Genomic DNA, 16,912 nt, shown 5'->3' on the forward strand with positions numbered 1-16,912 from the left:
TTTTCTCAAAATTGCTAAAACGAGCCAAGTGTTTTCTTCCATGCCAGCTGTAGCTTCGTTTCTCCTCCACAGAAATTTAAATTTACCAACCCGGCACAAAATATAACTGTGCTAAAAATCAGTCTTCAAGTACACGTCATTTTGACGTCACGGCAGAAAGCTATTTCGGAGCCTGATGGTTTCGCGCCACAGATTTAAAACTCGTGACTTGCACGTGATCGCCCAATGAGCCAATCAGAGAGACAATATGGCGGCGAACGGCGGCCATGCGTGTCGAGAATAGGGCACCAGGTGGTGGAAATTTCCGGAGCCCTTCACTATGGCGTCCCTCATAGCCTTAGTTGTTTTGAGACGTTAAACCCCATAAACCATAAAGCCTTTACGCTGGTTGGATGCTGATGAGAAATTACTGGCTTGTTTCTCGACAAGTGTGTGCTGCAAGCCTGCTTAATCATGTCAGCATGTGTCCTCTTCTGGAACACTCTGAACAGACGCGAGTGGGCAATGAACGTGCCGGAGGGCACTCCGATGGAAACCACACTGTCGGCGGTGGAGCTGGCTCGCTGCCTGCCGCCGGGCAAGCTGCGACAGGAGTACCTGGTCCTGCTGGAGCTGGTCGGGCACGGCCGCTTCCAGCACAAGGTCTTGTTCTGCGCCCACCTGTCCCTCGCCATGGTGAGACCATCGTCTGAGCACAGAGATAATCCGTGAGGATAGGGGGCCTGTCCTCGTTATGCGGTTATAAGACAGGTCATTGGCATGGCGCATCCGGACAGCAGGGCAGAACCACCCACTTCATGACTATTTGATCGAAAGCGTCCCGCCGACACGGATAGCTGACCTAGCACGCGAGGGTAATTGTAATATATGACAGTCGTAATCTTCACCAGCCTAACTACGTTCATTTCCGCACAGAGATGCCCCTCTCACAGACCTTCAATTAACCCTGTCCTGCGCTGTCTTTATCCATGCATATTCCCAGAACTTATCCGATCATCTTTCTCACTGTCGCCCGTGCTACGGTGCGTTCTATGGGAATCCGTGGTACACAGGAAGGCAACACATTATACGCGGCGTGTGGTCGTAAAAAAGAAAAAGGCAATACGTGTAGGCTTGATAAAGTAAACGTGCGATTTGTCGTGATCAAAATTATATCTAAAGGTCTATGGGCAACTGAGTGCATCATCTCCAGAGTATCAATCTCAAATTGCTGCGAATGATCGTCTTCACTGAGCTTAATGTTGCGAAGTGTTGTGCAGTATTAATGTGCCCCTTATTGTCGGTCTGGGTGCCACGTCTGGGCAGGTGCTGTTCCACTACTGGTCGGCTCACGTGCTGACGCAACCAGTGGACCACTGGTGCAAGCCACCCGCGCTGTTCGCTCACCTGACGCGCGAACAGTGGCTCAATGTGAGCATCCCCGTAGTGGAAGACGGCCAGGGAAACAGGCACCACAGCCGCTGCACCATGTACGACCTGGCCACCATCGTCTTCAACGGCTCCCGCGTCGAGGTGCCCTGCGACGGATGGGATTACGACCTGCCGGACGACACGCACACGCTCATCTCCAAGTGAGCATGCCCTCTCCTTTAGATGCGCCAGCAGGCGACTGAAGCGACTTCAACTCGATGCTGGCACTAGAGCTTTTATAGGACAGTAGGGGAAAAAGTTCTCAATATGATGTTCGGAAGCTCATATTTCGCCGAACGCTGATGAAAATACGATCGACTTGAAAACATCAGTAGGATTGCCGCTTATGGCGGAATACCTTTCGGTAACGTGCACACATTTGTAGAGAATGGTCGTTGACCACTTTCGAACAACAAATTCTTCTCAGCAGGGGATAGCTCAATACTAGAACAGGTTGAATAAACCTACAAGCCTAAAACACTCCTGTAGTAGTGATAATCGGGCTGTCTTCTATTTACCGTACAGGAGCTAATACGTTTGTGTTTTTTAGTTGTCATCTCAGTTCTATTGTTTTTGTTTATATTTGTTAATGAGAGTATCTCAGCATTTGTTTAAAAAAAGATGCAAGTCGCAAAATACAATTGCAAGAGTGGTGTCAGTGGTCGCATGTAGCAAAATTTTGTATACTTTTGAACTTTTCGAAAGACTTACTTAAAATGGTGATGATCATGATGAATTTTTATGGCGCAACGGCAGCTTTGGCCAAAGAGTGCAATGGCACAAAATAGTTTTTCATTTTGCAAGGTGAGGTCAGAGACCCATTTCCAAAGCATTTCACCCTAAGAAGCCGAGAACCAGGCAGGAAAGCTTGTACCCCATGTATCACTGGTGGGCACCCGGCGTCACTGGCGATCGAGCCCCGCACCTCCCGCATGCGAGGCGGATGCTCAAACCACTATGCCACCCCTGCGGTGGCTTACATGTAATGAACAGCGGGCTTTTATACCAGTTCAGCTGCGGAAAAAAAATATCTTTGGAACTGAAGATTGCCCAAGGACTCTCATATGACAATTTCTGAAAAGGGTATTTTTCTGCTCAGTTATCTGCGAAATTAAATGCACGCGAATCTGGAGAGATTAACAAAACTTAGGCCACTCGGAAGCGCTAATAGCAACTCCAGCTGTTGCTGATGGAACTATGGTGGGCCCAATAATCAGCGAGAGGGGAAACGCAGCTTCATACCTGCTAAACTTAAAACAGACGTTCCTGATCAAAAATTTGGAATTTCGTGCTCCGTTTTCATCGCGCAAAAATGTTTTCGTTCTGAAGCTTTCGAATCAAAATACACATTATATGTGCTTTCTACTGAGCCTATACACTTTTCAAATAAATATTTGCCCAATATTCGGCAGTTTAAACTGGTATGTTAAAGAATTATTTCCTCACGAAGTAAACAAAGACTCCTTCTTGCTGTAGATGACGACGGCAATACTATTTTCTTTTCATTGCCAACAGCCTCCACTAGATCATTTCAAAAACTTGTGGCTCAGATTAGCAAACACACCCTCTATGCACGTACATAACCTTAACACACTGCTTAGAAAATGCGGCATGCCTTGAGTTTTGCAGCAACAGGTGCAAATAATTTCTGCAAGTAAATGTTACCGTTGTCGTCACCACAGCAATGGTAAAACAATTATAGCCACAGCCTTAATCCAACCAAAGCTTATTATTTCACCTGCCGGTTTCTTGAAAAGTGTAGTATTCTGCACCGGAAAATGGGCGTCATGAAAAACGGGCCTTACGTGACCATGTGATGCAGGTCGGTCTAATTTCAGGGGCACGGCAGACATCTGGTTCGCTTTTACGTCCTGCACAAGCTTTGCAAGCAGTGACGTCAGTGTCTCACCTAGACTTGTCCGCTCCACGGACAACCCAATCCAGGTGGAACCTCGTGTGCCACCGCGAGCAATACCTGGTGCAGACGTTCGCGTACTACACAGTGAGCGGCGTGCTGGTTCCTCCCCTGCTGGGCCAGATGGCCGACCGGGTGGGCCGCAGGCCGGTCATCTTCACTGGTCTACTGGTCGCCATGGGCTCCGTGTTCGTGGCTACGGCGGCCGACTCCTTCACCACCTTCGTGTTGGCCAACCTCCTGATCGCCATCTCCGGCGAGGCCGTGCACATCATGACCTCCATCCTGCTGTTCGAGGTGCGGCCCTCTCCTAGCCGCGCACCACCGCTGCTGATTTCAGCCCCGGCTCGAACCGCTTTTGACTGTACGGTTCAGTGACGTATTTGGGAAAGGAAAACGGACCCCCCAAAACTTTCACTTTTATATCGTGCGCAAAAGTAGCAGCGAAAGCCGTACCATACAACAGGCTCTACTGTGACGAGTATATTGCTGCTATTACTACTACAAGGCGGCGTCGGCGCTATGTCGAGAAGCCCACCTCATACCGGCGTTGTGTTGAGCGACCCATTTATATCCTCTTTAGACGTTAGGGTGCTCGATAGAGGCTTTTGGAAGCTCCATCGAGGCACCCTACTTGACATATACAATAATACTACACGGCATAGTGGCGCCGGCTTGCGGCGGCCGCCGGAAAATTCCTTCGATCTGATGTACACAGCAGCCCAAACATATGGCGCACGACCAGTATAAAGTTTTCTCAGTACTAAACCTGCTTCCGGATAGAAAGCTCTTTTGTGGTCTTGTGATTGTGTGTAATGCAGTGAGTACTAATCAATGAGTGTGTATATCGAGGAAACATTGCGTGCGTAACCTGGAGTATGGAGTGCTCAAAACGAGAGTTTGGAAACTGCGTTCTGATTATTATGATAAATAGGCGAATGTGAAAAATGGACAGTGACTGCTTGAAAACGAAACAGTGAAAGGAGCCATTAACGCTATCCCTTCATGCCATTAAAGGCGGGGCTTAAGTGTCCTAATTTCTGACAGGTGGCTCGGACCGCAGCACAGACCGTTTAATGCATCGCCCGTTCTGCCCGATGTAGACTTTTTCACGGCACAATGGTATCTCCTATACGACTCCGATTGTGTTGAGAACTGGCAGATACATTACTGTTAACCCAAGCTATTTATTGCTTAATCCCTCAAAGAAAAAACTCGACGGCTGCGATAGACGGTCGTCGGGTTTGGAATAGTCTGTAATCGGCCGCGTTGAACTTGAAAGCAAGGCGGACCTTTCGAGATAAGGCCCCTGTAACACCTTATACAATCGAGAAAAACGAAATAATTCTGCTGAAATACTACCATTAATAATCCGGTCGCATCTGGCCGCGTGCTGGCAGTTTTGACCAAAGGGCGCGAATAAATATAAATATTACATAGCTTAGCGGCAATACCCTTGGATGAATGCCAGAAAAACAAATACCACTCAAACCACGTGGACAGACCATCTGTAATTTTCGCACACCAGAATCAGAAGACTTTGGAGATCATGGAAGCCTACTACATAGCCAATACAAATCGTGTCAGCGATCCATCCCTTGCACTGACGGGGAAAGAGATTTCCTTATTAGGTTGTAATAGCTATCTTTGGTTTTTGTTGGTGTTTCTTTCTTTGTGTTGTTTTTTGTGCTCCGTATTTGTACCGAGCGTGTGAATAAGCCTTGTCATTCTTCTCACGCAGTTCAATCATCATCATCATCAGCCTTTATACACCCACTGCAGGGCAAAGGCCTCTCCTATGTCTCTCCAATTAACCCTATCCTTTGCCAGCTGCATCCACCCTTTGCCTGTAAACTTCTTAATCTCATCCGCCCACCTAACCATCTGCCGCCCCCTGCTACGCTTACTTTCTCTTGGAATCCACTCCGTTACCCTTAAGGACCAGCGGTTATCTTGCCTTCGCATTACATGCCCTGCCGAAGCCCATTTCTTTCTCTTGATTTCGACTAGGATGTCATTAACCCGTGTTTGTTCCCTCACCCACTCTGCCCGCTTCCGATCTCTTAACGTTACACCTATCATTTTTCTTTTCATGGCTCGCTGCGTGGCCCTTATCTTAAGCTGAACTATTTTCGTTAGCCTCCACGCTTCTGCCCCGTAGGTGAGCACCGGTAAGATTATGTTGTTGTACACTTTCCTCCAGAGGGAAATTGGTAAACTGCCACTCATGATCTGCGAGAATTTGCCATATGCGCTCCACCCCATTCTTATACTTCTAGTTATCTCCCTCTCATGATCCGGATCAGCTGTCACTACCTGCCCTAAGTAGACGTATTCCGTCACAATTTCTGGGCTCTTGCTGCCAATTGTGAACTGTTGTTCCCTAGCTAGGCTGTTGAACATTACCTCGGTTTTCTGCATGTTAATTTTTAGACCCATCGATCTGCTCGGCCTGTCTAACTCATTGATCATGATTTGCAGTTCACCTCCTGAGTGATTCAGCAAGACAATGTCATCAGCAAATCGCAGATTATTTAGGTATTCTCAATTTATTCTTATTCCCAACTGTGCCCAATTCAGGCTTTGAAATACCCCCTGTAAACATGCGGTGAACAGCAATGGCGAGATCGTGTCTCCTTGCCTTACGCCCTTCCTTATTGGAATTTTATTGCTGACTTTATGGAGGACTAAAGTAGCTGTGCAGTTGCTATATATATCTTCCAGTATTTTGACGTAATGCTCTTCTACCCCCTGATTACACAATGCCCGTATGACTGCTGAGGTTTCCACTGAGTCGAATGCTTTCTCGTAATCAATGAAAGCTATATATAGAGGTTGGTTATATTCTGCGCATTTCTCTATCACCTGATTGATAGTGTGAATATGATCTATTGTGGAATATCCTTTATGAAAGCCTGCCTGATCATTTGGTTGATTAAAGTATAACGTTGCCCTATTAGCGATTACCTTAGTTAATACTTAGTAAATACGCAGTTCAATATGCCTTTACAAATCTCGCATCGCTTTATCATGGCATCGCCTCGCAATGCGGATATCTCGCAAACATGGCAAACATGTGTGTGTGTGTGTGTGTGTGTGTGTGTGTGTGTGTGTGTGTGTGTGTGTGTGTGTGTGTGTGTGTGTGTGTGTGTGTGTGTGTGTGTGCGTGCGTGTGCGTGTGCGTGTGCGTGTGCGTGTGTGTGTGTGTGTGTGTGTGTGTGTGTGTGTGTGTGTGTGTGTGTGTGTGTGTGTGTGTGTGCGTGTGTGTGTGTGTGTGTGTGTGTGTGTGTGTGTCCGCAGCAGTTGTGGGGAACTCGGAAGAGGTAGCGTCAAACGAGTGGTTGTAATCGAAAGAGGGTGATGTGAGGATGCTGACCAAACAAATATTTTCGAAATCGGATTAGTGGTCAATTCGAGCCAAAAATGTCCAAAAGTGGGCGGGGCGAGAACACAAGTGGCGCCAAATTTGAAAACGCCAGAAGTGTGACCACATGCCCGGAAGTGTGGGTGGAGCCAAGTGGCGCCAAATTTGAACACCCGAAATAAATACTCAGATGAAACGAGGTATAATGCGCAGTTAACCGAAATCCAATCAATCAATCAATTAATAATGTAAGCTGTTAAGCGGGAACTAAGGTTAATTAAGTTTGCTGGTCGTGAATTAAGGTTAATTAATGGGTGAATTAATAATGGAACCGTGCGGAGCGGTGCGATGACACGCCAAAGGTGAAATGAGTATACAGCCCCATTCGCTTCGACGCGTCACTCCTACGCCATTGGCGGTTTGCTGAAGTGACTTCACGACCATGTGAGACACATGGAGCGACGGCGCACCAAAAAAAAAAAGAAACATTGAAATGAGTATACGGCCTCTTCAACTTCCGCGCACTGCTTGTACGCCAGTCGCTCCTTCGCCGTTGCCGTGTGCAGATGCTGTGTTCGCGCGCTGTTGCCGTGGTGCTTACCTGTGCGTTGTGTGGGCGTCTGGCATCATGTCTAAGCCGTCTGTGCCATCCATAGGTCAGCTTCAACGCAGACCACTTGTAAAGAGATGCAAAAAGAGGCGACGATTGCCGAAGAGGCGTCAATGCTTTTGCATTACTCCAGTGCGGTAGCCGCTGTGATCTCGAATTTTGTTGGATCACCCTCAGAGCCAAAGGTATTACAATGCGGACTGGTTTGAAAAAGCATTTCAATTAGAGGCATCAGTTTTCTCATGTGTAAAATTCTCGGAGAAAAATATTGAAAATTGGAAAATTGCAAGTGTTTTGGAAATATTGAAGGTAATGGTCCATTCTTCTGATAAGTAGCAAGACACTTCTTTTACAGTGTTCCCATCGATCGCATCGAACATTTAAGACAGCCATGGAAAACCAAAGGGGAACACTTTTGACAGCAAAAATGTTAACATACGAAAAGATGCAAGGGCGTTGTCGGGTGATCTGCTGATATATCGATTGTTATAGTGAAGAAAGGTTTAGTACTGCGCTAATTAGACACGACACGAGAACAGGAACAAACACGACAACACAGGCGCAGACTTCCAACTGTTTATTCGAAACCGAAAGGCAAACGCTAAATAAGGGATGAACCTTAGCACATAACCATCACTGTCATTCACACATGTGCTGATTAAAATCTAGGCCACATTAATCAAATTGATACGTTGCAGAAGGGCCGATAAGCCTCGACAAAGTACTCAGTCAACATGTCCCCAGACACTCCATGTTAAGAAAATGAAAAAATGAAAAAAGTAAGCAACCTAACAATCAACCTCAGTAAAGAGTGTGAAAAATACGCGAAATGAGAATGCAGGTGATCCAAGAGACAACAGCAGTAAAAAGCTATGAAAACGAGACAGAAATCTTGGTGTGACATATGAAAAAACTAGCATGACACCATGGAAACAAGAAAGAACACGTGTAAAGGTGAAGATTAAAAGCAATTAAAAGAGCGGAATGAGGTATAGAAAAACAAGCATGACATAGACGGCAACAAAGAACAATTGTAAAGGTGAGCATAAAACATGATAAAAGTACATTTTCGGCCTTGGGGTACATACATCCAAGAACAAAATTAGGACACATGAAACAATTATATGTGGCATTCAAAAACGCGATTTCATTCACTGGAAGCAAAATAGACGGAGTGCTGACACATTTTTCACCATTTTTTACGATGTGAGAGGCTTCAAACACCTCCTTTTCCGTCTTATCACTCGATTTAAACAAAAAGTTAGTGTTGCGCAAAAGCGGCTTGCAAGGTACTTTATTCTAGCTCTTCCCTTTACAGTTCAGACAATGATGTGCCAGATGACCTGCCATATTGTTCTTCACTGCCAAGTTATGTTCGCGTGCCGGTTCACCACTTTTTTGATGTTGTGGGATAGCCAGTGTATGTAAGGCATCACCTGCACTGGCTTCTCATTGTCTTTTTCATTCTTTTTACGGCCTTTAATGGCTTTCACACGCTGCGGTGATGAGGTGGGGAGGATAACCAGCTGCGCAAAAACGTTGAACTTGCTGGCTAAAGCTTTGTTCTAATTTGTGACTGCATGATATTTCTAGGGCAGACTGGCAGGCTAAGATTACGTTGGCACTTTTTGCTGCCCTTTGCTGTCGACAGAGAAGAGAGCCAGGCCGCAATGCAATATCAATCATGAAAAGAAGTTCACAAAGTGCGATTCGGGCCTTATCTACAAAATTCCCCTCACATGCGGTAGAGTTCAATGGGCAGACTCGTATGTGTTTCCATGAGCGCGAACGCGAACATAACTTGGCAGTGAAGAACAATATGGGAGGTCATCTTTCACATCATTGTAAGAACTGTAAATGGAAATGCAAGGGTAAGAATAAAGTACCTTGCAAGCCACTTTTTCGCAACACTAATTTTTGTTTAATTCGAGAGATAAGACGGAAAGGGAGGTGGTTGAAGCCTATCACATCGTAAAAAATGGTGAAAAATGTGTCAGCACACCGTCTATTTTGCTTTCAGCAGATGAAATCGCGTTTTCAGAAGGCCACATATAATGTCTTCATTTTTCCTATTTTTTTTCCTCGATGTATGTACCCAGTGGCCGAAAATGTAATTTGATCAGGTTTTATGCTCACCTATACAATTGTTCTTTGTTGCCGTTCATGTCATGCTTGTTTTTCTATGCCTCATTCCACTCTTTCGCCTGCTTTTAATCTTCATCTTTACACATGTTCTTTTTTGTTAGTTTTTTCATATGTCACACTACGATTTCTGTCCCGTTTTCATAGTTTTTACTCTTGTTGTCTGTTGGGTCACCTGCATTCTCATTTCGCATATTTTCACCCTCTTTACTCCGGTCGATTATTAGGTTGCTTACTTTTTTGTTTTGTTTTTCATTTTCTTCACATGGAGTGCCTGGGGAGATGCTGACTGTGAGTACTTTGTCGTGGTAAATTTATAGGCCCTTCTGCAACGTAACAATTTGATTAATGTGGTCTAGATTTTAATCAGCACATCTGTGAATGACAGTGATGGTTATGTGCTAAGGTTCATCCCTTATTTAGCGTTTGCCTTTAAGTTTCGAATAAACAGTGGGAAGTCTGCGCCTGTGTTGTCGTGTTTGTTCCTGTTCTGCTGTCGTGCCTAATTCGGGTAGTACTAACCTTTTTTCTGCAATGAACCAAGTAGCCCGCAAGAACGTTCTACTCGTTACAGTGAAATGTCACATTATATAAAAAAATTGCGTTCGCAAAAGGTTTCCCGCTCAAAAGTGCTTCTGTCCACAATTATTGGGCATGTGGTTATGAAATATTCGATAAAATAATTTTCAATCTTTATTACATACTTAATTGTACAGTGTTAGCTAAGCTATCACGAAAACGCAAGCGATCAACACTAAAGGTGAGCGATCCGAGAAGGCGGCCCTTGAAGTATACAAATAAAACAAATTCAATTCTTTCAGTTATATGACTTCCTTGTACGCAATCTTACCCCTTCGGCCAGAGCTCTTCGTCGGCGAGCCGCACCCTGTACATCGTCGCAGCGCAGACGGCTGCGGTCCTTGTGCACGCCGGCTCGCTTTGCCCTTGGCTGCAGCGCGTGGACCTGCGGCTCCTGCGCATCACACTGGTGATGAGCATGGTGCTGCTATCGCTGACCTTCCACGCGGTCTCGGAGTCGCCGCGCTGGCTCCTAGCTATGGGCAAGTACGACACCTTGACCGCCGTTATAGCGCGCCTGGCCTGCGAGAACGGCGTGGCACTAGGCGACGTCTGGCGACTGGTCCACTACGCCGAGGCTGTCAAGCCACTGCAGGTGAGCCGACAGGAAGCCGGCAGAGCCAGCATTACAATCAACATCACGTTCAGCCAGGTTAAGCCTGATCCGAGACAAAAGCATTTGCGACTGGTCTGCAGGTGGCTTGCACGATCAACCTTCTTTATCTCGTCTCCCATCTCTCTTCACCTGGCACCCGCGCGACGTTTTTTCCTTCGTTGGACTAGCAGGCAAACACTTACCCCTTCTATGCACTGCAAGTTCTGCCGATCTCCACCCTCCTCTTGATCCCATGGTGGGAGCAAAGAATTCTTGTTCCCCTAGGCACGCTGTACTCTTCCGACGTATTAATGTTAACCTTACCATAACATTGCCGTACAACTTCTATTCTCTAGCTCATTCAGCAGTAACATGCAACCCCCCTAATTTTCTCATTTTCAACAACTGCTTTTTTGTCTGTCTCGGAACGTAGCGCAACATCAATCGGTCCTCATATTCAAAGCGAACATAGCGCACTGAATAAATATACAAGAAAAAGCTATGTCAGTATAAGAACAGGGCTCCTCTAGCATAAGCTACACTGGCCGAGGTTGAGCAGTTTCGCGTGGCTCCTGGAGAGCCGTCCTGTCCTGCGCATGCGCGAGGAGCAGTGACGTTAAACGGTGCACAGCTGTCTCGCAGCAGCCGCCGCGCACGCATCCTCTGGAATCCGCACCACGTGACCAACCGCGTGACGAACCACGTGGCCAGCCACGGCGCCGCGGCGCCGGCCACTGCTCCGCACCACGTGGCCACTCACGTGGTCAACCCCCCCCCCCCCCCCCTCCGTACAAAAAACCTGTGTCGAGGCTGGGAATAGAACCAGGACCTTTGGCGTTTGAGGCGGAGACGCCTCCACTCCGCCACGAGGGCTCAAGGTTTAGCCGTGAATACACGCGCATGTACTTAATGCGCGCCTTTCATATATTAACTCTCCTGAACCAGATGTCGCCGCTCTTACGCTACATACATCCTGACCCAACAGAGCTAGGTCATCATGAATTTCTTGGTGCAGTTCGATTGACAATTCTCTTCATGCAGGGGTCTTGTCTATGGCTTGAAGTCCGTACGAAAGACCTTAAGGCGCCGCGATGGATATCGGTCTGTTCTTTTCAACATGCTTCCTATAAATTGCTGTTCAGTGATGCGGCTGCTGCTACTGGTCCTTGCTCATTTAAGACGGTGTAGGAAGACAGAGCACTCGCATGCCACCCAGGACACTATTTAAGTTTTACCTGTCGTCGTCCCTGCATCTTCTGCAGGTGGGCAAGCCGTTCAGGATATCCGACGTACTGCTCCTTTCTGAGCTTCGGGTCCGCACGGCAGCGCTGTCGGTGGTCTGGTTCTGGTGCTTCTTGGCGCGTTTTTCGCTGAGCCAGGTGCGTCCCAGCGCCTTCTCAGGTTGGGATCAGCTGCTGCTTGCGCTCCTGATGCTACCCGTGTACGCCACCGGCTACCCCCTGGTAATCAAATGGAACCGGCTCACGAGCCTGTACATGGCATTCGCGGTGGCGTCCACTGCCGCCGCGGGAGCGGGTCTCGTCATGTTCTACGACTGCCTGATGGCTGCCCAGGTGGGTACCGGTTTACCGGTGATTGATCTTGGAGGTTGACGAAGAGGAGCGCGCCGTAAGCATCCAGCGATTTCAATAATCCGAAGTTTTACTACAGTATTTAGAGACAGGACAACACGCAGGGGGTCCGAAAATACCACGCCGCTTCGCCTAAAACTCGAGTTCACCACCAGACTACAAGAACGTCATCTGTGTGATGAACACCGGGTCATGGGTTCGATTCTGTTAGCAGCTGCCGCATTTTATCCAATGGCGTCATTAACGTGGAACAGAACGGGGTGATGTATAGATTTTTCATAAACAGGTACATCATAAATGTGCGTCTCGTTGTGTGCCCTGATGTCAAGGAGAGGTGCTGGTAATGAGTGTTTAACGAATCTGTAGAGGAGAGCTGGAAGGTCGCGGTATTTCTCCTTGCGAAACTTTCGGAACTACCGTATTTACCCGAATAAACTGCGATCGCGATTGCAGCTCGAAGGTCGACATGATGGGCACTAAACAAAGGGGAAAACGACTGTAACGGACCGATGGCGTTGTGGACGCGCAAAGGAAAAAATAAAACAGCCGCCTCGCACAACTTTCCTATGGTCGCTGTGCAATCGGCCAAGCCGGTTGCCCTCTGGACCAATTTCAGCATGCTGGCGAAGAAGAGCAACTTCTGGCGCGCGCCAGATCGATGGCCCCTCTGCTACCATTACGGCGAGACCGACCACATTAACTGGCAGCGCCCCTATCGGCGGCCTTGACTTCGAGGTTTTCTTGCTGAGGGCATACGTCATTCGCCGCTATCACGCACCTCCACCATTCGACAGCGCAATTTACCACGTTCTCAGCGCCGCCAATTACGGTTGTCTTCGCCATGCCGCTTCTCGCCTTCTCGAACCAGTTAAGTAGCTGGAGCCCAATGCAGGCCCTCCGGCCTTCCCTGGGAAAACTAACCAGGCGCCCTTTTCAGCAAGGCCGCCGGACGTCGTATCGACGCCAAGCTTTCCACTGACGCGCGCTTCGAATCATCCCGGATTGACGTCGGCAATGTCATGGCTCGTAAAGGCGGGATCTCGTTGGATATCACTTTTTTAATGGACATTCACAAGGTTAGCGGTGTAGCAGATACTGGAGTAGAATACTGTTAAGATTCCCATGGCCCTGAAAAAAACCGTTACGGCGCCGCGGGCAGAAACGCAGCTACGTGCAGCCGGAGGGCATGTTGCTACGCGGCTGACAGTGTGCACGACCATGGATAAAGTGCCTGGCTGTGCATTTTCGCCGCTTTTCTTATTCTGCCTGAATGCTCGCTAGAACTTATCCTTGGGATTAACTTTCTCCGAGAGCACGGTGCGACTGTCGACCTCCCGAATATTCTTGCGATGATGTCAACTGAAATAACAACAGAAAAGCCTGAAAATAATGGTTCTACAGCCGTTTGCGTGTTTCTGATGATAACGCCACAAGCCACCGAGCCGCAGCATCCTGGCAGAAGTTAATCTGCGAAGGGTTACATCAGGGACATCACGTTATCTAGCCTAATGTCTTCCTGTTCTTCAAGCTATGGGTTTCCTTAGCAAGAGGTGTTGCCAGCCTCCGTGGCGGTCAGACGGAGGGGCTCATTCCCAACTGCAGTGATCATCGCCAGCTGTTCCGCGATACAGCCTTAGCTTACGTCGACCATGAATGCACTGGTTGCGAGGAGACCACGCCAAGATTTCAACAGGACGCAGAGAAAGACTTCGACATAAATTCAGCCCTTACGCACGAAGAGAAACTATTTCTCTGCAGAAAGTATTTCTCGATTTTAGTTTAGTGCGCGTTTCACGGTTTGTCTAAACTACGGCAAGTCTTAATCGTTAAACACCGGATTATCACGCATGAAGGCGCTCGACCTGTCCATCCCCATGCACCGTGTGTGCCCTACTGAGAGAGAGGCTATCTTAAAACAAGTAAGAGCTGCTCGAGGACGGCGTAAATGAGCCGCCAAGCAGCCGTGTATACTTGTATTCAGTCGTGCTTGCAAACAGAAAAAATGCCATTCTGCGCCGAACGAAAGGAACTTAACAGTGCGACAAAGAAATACGCTTATTTGGTGCGAGTGTCGACGACTCCCCGGACAGACTTTGGCAAGGAAATTACTTCTGTTCTGTGCACCTCAGGAGTAGTTACTGGAAATAGAGGTAGATGATAGGGACTGTGAAAAACCGCCGTCATAACACCGGACAAACTCTTCAAATTTCGTGTCCTGCCCTTCGAGCACAGCTGTGCTCTTACAAAGTCCGCCGAACGATGGACACTGCACTCACCGGTCTGAAATTCCATACATGTCTTGTCCTTTCCTGATGTAACCAAGAGAGTCGACAAGCGGTGACCGGACCCTAAAATAGTGCATAAGGCCCGTCTGAAGCCCTACTTTTCGAGGTTCCGCGATACTCTTCACATCGTGCTTTAAACTGTTATCTCCTCGCCGCCGTATGGTCTTTTCGCTCATCTGTCTCCCCTTCTCAAATTGCATTCCGTGTACACTCCAGATCACCCATATTTTTTTGCATTTCCTTCCCTTCTAGATAAGCTCTCTTTTTCACGATGTGATAAGGTCAGGTGTTGAACCCCGCGCGACCGCCGCACTGAGCAGCAACGATGCCAAAGCGGCCGCGGACGCGCTAGGAGTGCTCTGGTCATAGACCCGGATCCAAAATGAAAATAGTTCTTGGCCTTCCATCTGCGTCTGCCTGCGCAGTTACGCTGGATTGTGACAATATTTTTGCGGACTTTGCGCAGGACGTTTTTATCTCGTGAAAGGTACTTATGTGCGCAGAACCGTTTAAAACATTTATAATTTTGGTACTTAGCATTATTTATAGAGCTAGAGAACATAACCTGACACACTTCCTTCACTCAGTGCTCTCGTGCTATTGTGCAGGTGCTCATGGAAGTGCTGTTCGCCGTCGTCCAGCTGTGCCTGCTAATTTCCAAGCTGCAGGCCTACGAGTGCTTCCCCAGCGCAGTGCGGGCAACGGGAGTTACAATGCTGGTGGCTGCCGGCCGCCTCGGTCAGAGCGTTGGCGAAATGCTCGTCGACATCGCCAGACTCCCCGACTTCTGGTCTACCCTGCTCATCATAGCCACGGGGCTCCTGGCATGCCAGCTTGCCATCCGCTGGCTGCCGGAGACCAAGGATGTCGAGCTGCCCGAGGTGCAGAGGGAGGTGCTGGCTCAGGGGCAGCAGTCGCCGCCCAAGGAACCATCAATGGCTAGGCACATCGAGAGCTGCGCCCCGTCGGTCAGCCACCACGACAGCACAGCCGATAATTGCGCGGCAGCGAAGCGCACGCATTCCGAAGGGGTCAGTTAAATCGAGCATGTGTGGTAGTGTTACAGGTCGCCAATGGAGGTCTTCGCGGCAGCGATCACTGGCTTGTTCCGCAATAGTCCCCTTACGCCCTGCTCGACGCCTTGACAAGGTCTCGTTTCAGTGCGGTTTGTTTCTTTTCGTTTGTCTGTGTGTATATATGTGTGTACGTGCATCTGCTTTTCTCTCCTCGGGAGTTGAAAGCAGCTCACTCGTCTGCTCCCTTTTCTTCCGCCGACAGATGTGCGCCTCATGCTTAGTGATAATGAAGAAACAATCGAGATCATTTTTATTGGCACGTGATTCCTCCAGAACAGTCATCAGTGCTTGTTTTCGCGTTTATTTGCTTCATCGCTTCATCAAAGAACTATAATACCTTTGCCTAAAACTATATAGACAAAAAGTGATGAATGATTAGTGATCAAACTGCATCCACAACGCAACGTAACAAGAGGTGCCTTTTCGATACTCTGATGCTACCGGCGCTAGCATACATTCTTTACGGCTCCATCTCTTGCTTTTTTTTAACTAGGCCGGGAGAATTTGGTTTGGGCCTAATTACGCATTTTACACCTGGTCAAACACTCCGACAGATTCGTAGGAATGCCTTGAAAAGAGTCATGTGAGCTTGACTGCACTGTCCACTGGGTCTCTCCAAGCTCGCAGCACCCGAGAATCCTCCGGGAACGGCTTAAATCTCAAGACCTCGGCCTGATCGGGCTGCTGCACCATGGACGCTCATATCGGCAATACCACCGAGAACGCCGTGTAGTGATGTTTTTAGACTGGTATATCTTATTCGTTAAGAATATTTTGAGATACCTGGAGCATGTACGTCTTTTGCGCATTCATCATGGACTGAGCCCTGTTGCTATACGTAGTTTTACAAGTTCATCGCATGTGTATGGCGCTGCCTACTTCCTGTCACTACATTCTATCACATCGCTGAACTGTCGTATGGGCCCTTGTGTAACGACGGAGCGTATTTTGACTGGTTCTGCTAGAGGGCTGATAGAGTCTGCACAGTAAAGCTCAAAAGAAAAGAGCAGACATTATTGCTGCTGGCGTTGGTTCCAGCGGAGTTGTGGCATATTCGAGTAATTATTGCACTGATGTTCACCGCATCTTGGGGCAGTTGAATACCTTATCAAATTTTGAAGCGTAGCAAGAGAGGCGAAGGGTAAAAGTGCTCATTCGCAGTTTGAAGTCGCTTCCGAAAACACATAAGAACCGAAAATCTCGTGTGCACAGTAAGCAGTTAATATGGCGGCCAATGCCGCACAGTCTAGCGCCATCAACAGGAGAGATAACCTTTGAGAACACCACCACTGTGTGCCCGCATAAAGAGATTGTTCTGCCAAAAAGGAATCTCTGGTGTTTCTA

The 16,912-nt window shown here is 47.9% G+C and overlaps 1 protein-coding gene across 1 annotated transcript; it reads left to right on the forward strand.

Annotated features, from left to right (window-relative positions):
- The first annotated feature begins 541 nt into the window (after window positions 1-541).
- Window positions 542-16,304, forward strand: LOC144134954 (organic cation/carnitine transporter 2-like). The gene is made up of 5 exons (XM_077667742.1): window positions 542-675; window positions 1,306-1,571; window positions 3,355-3,622; window positions 10,304-10,615; window positions 15,101-16,304. Exons 1-5 carry the CDS (start codon window positions 673-675, stop codon window positions 15,530-15,532), a joined length of 1,281 nt encoding a protein of 426 aa, XP_077523868.1. The 5' UTR covers window positions 542-672; the 3' UTR covers window positions 15,533-16,304.
- The last annotated feature ends 608 nt before the right edge of the window (window positions 16,305-16,912 follow it).

Source organism: Amblyomma americanum, chromosome 5 (genome assembly GCF_052857255.1).
Source record: "Amblyomma americanum isolate KBUSLIRL-KWMA chromosome 5, ASM5285725v1, whole genome shotgun sequence".
NCBI classification, from domain to species: Eukaryota; Metazoa; Arthropoda; class Arachnida; order Ixodida; family Ixodidae; genus Amblyomma; species Amblyomma americanum.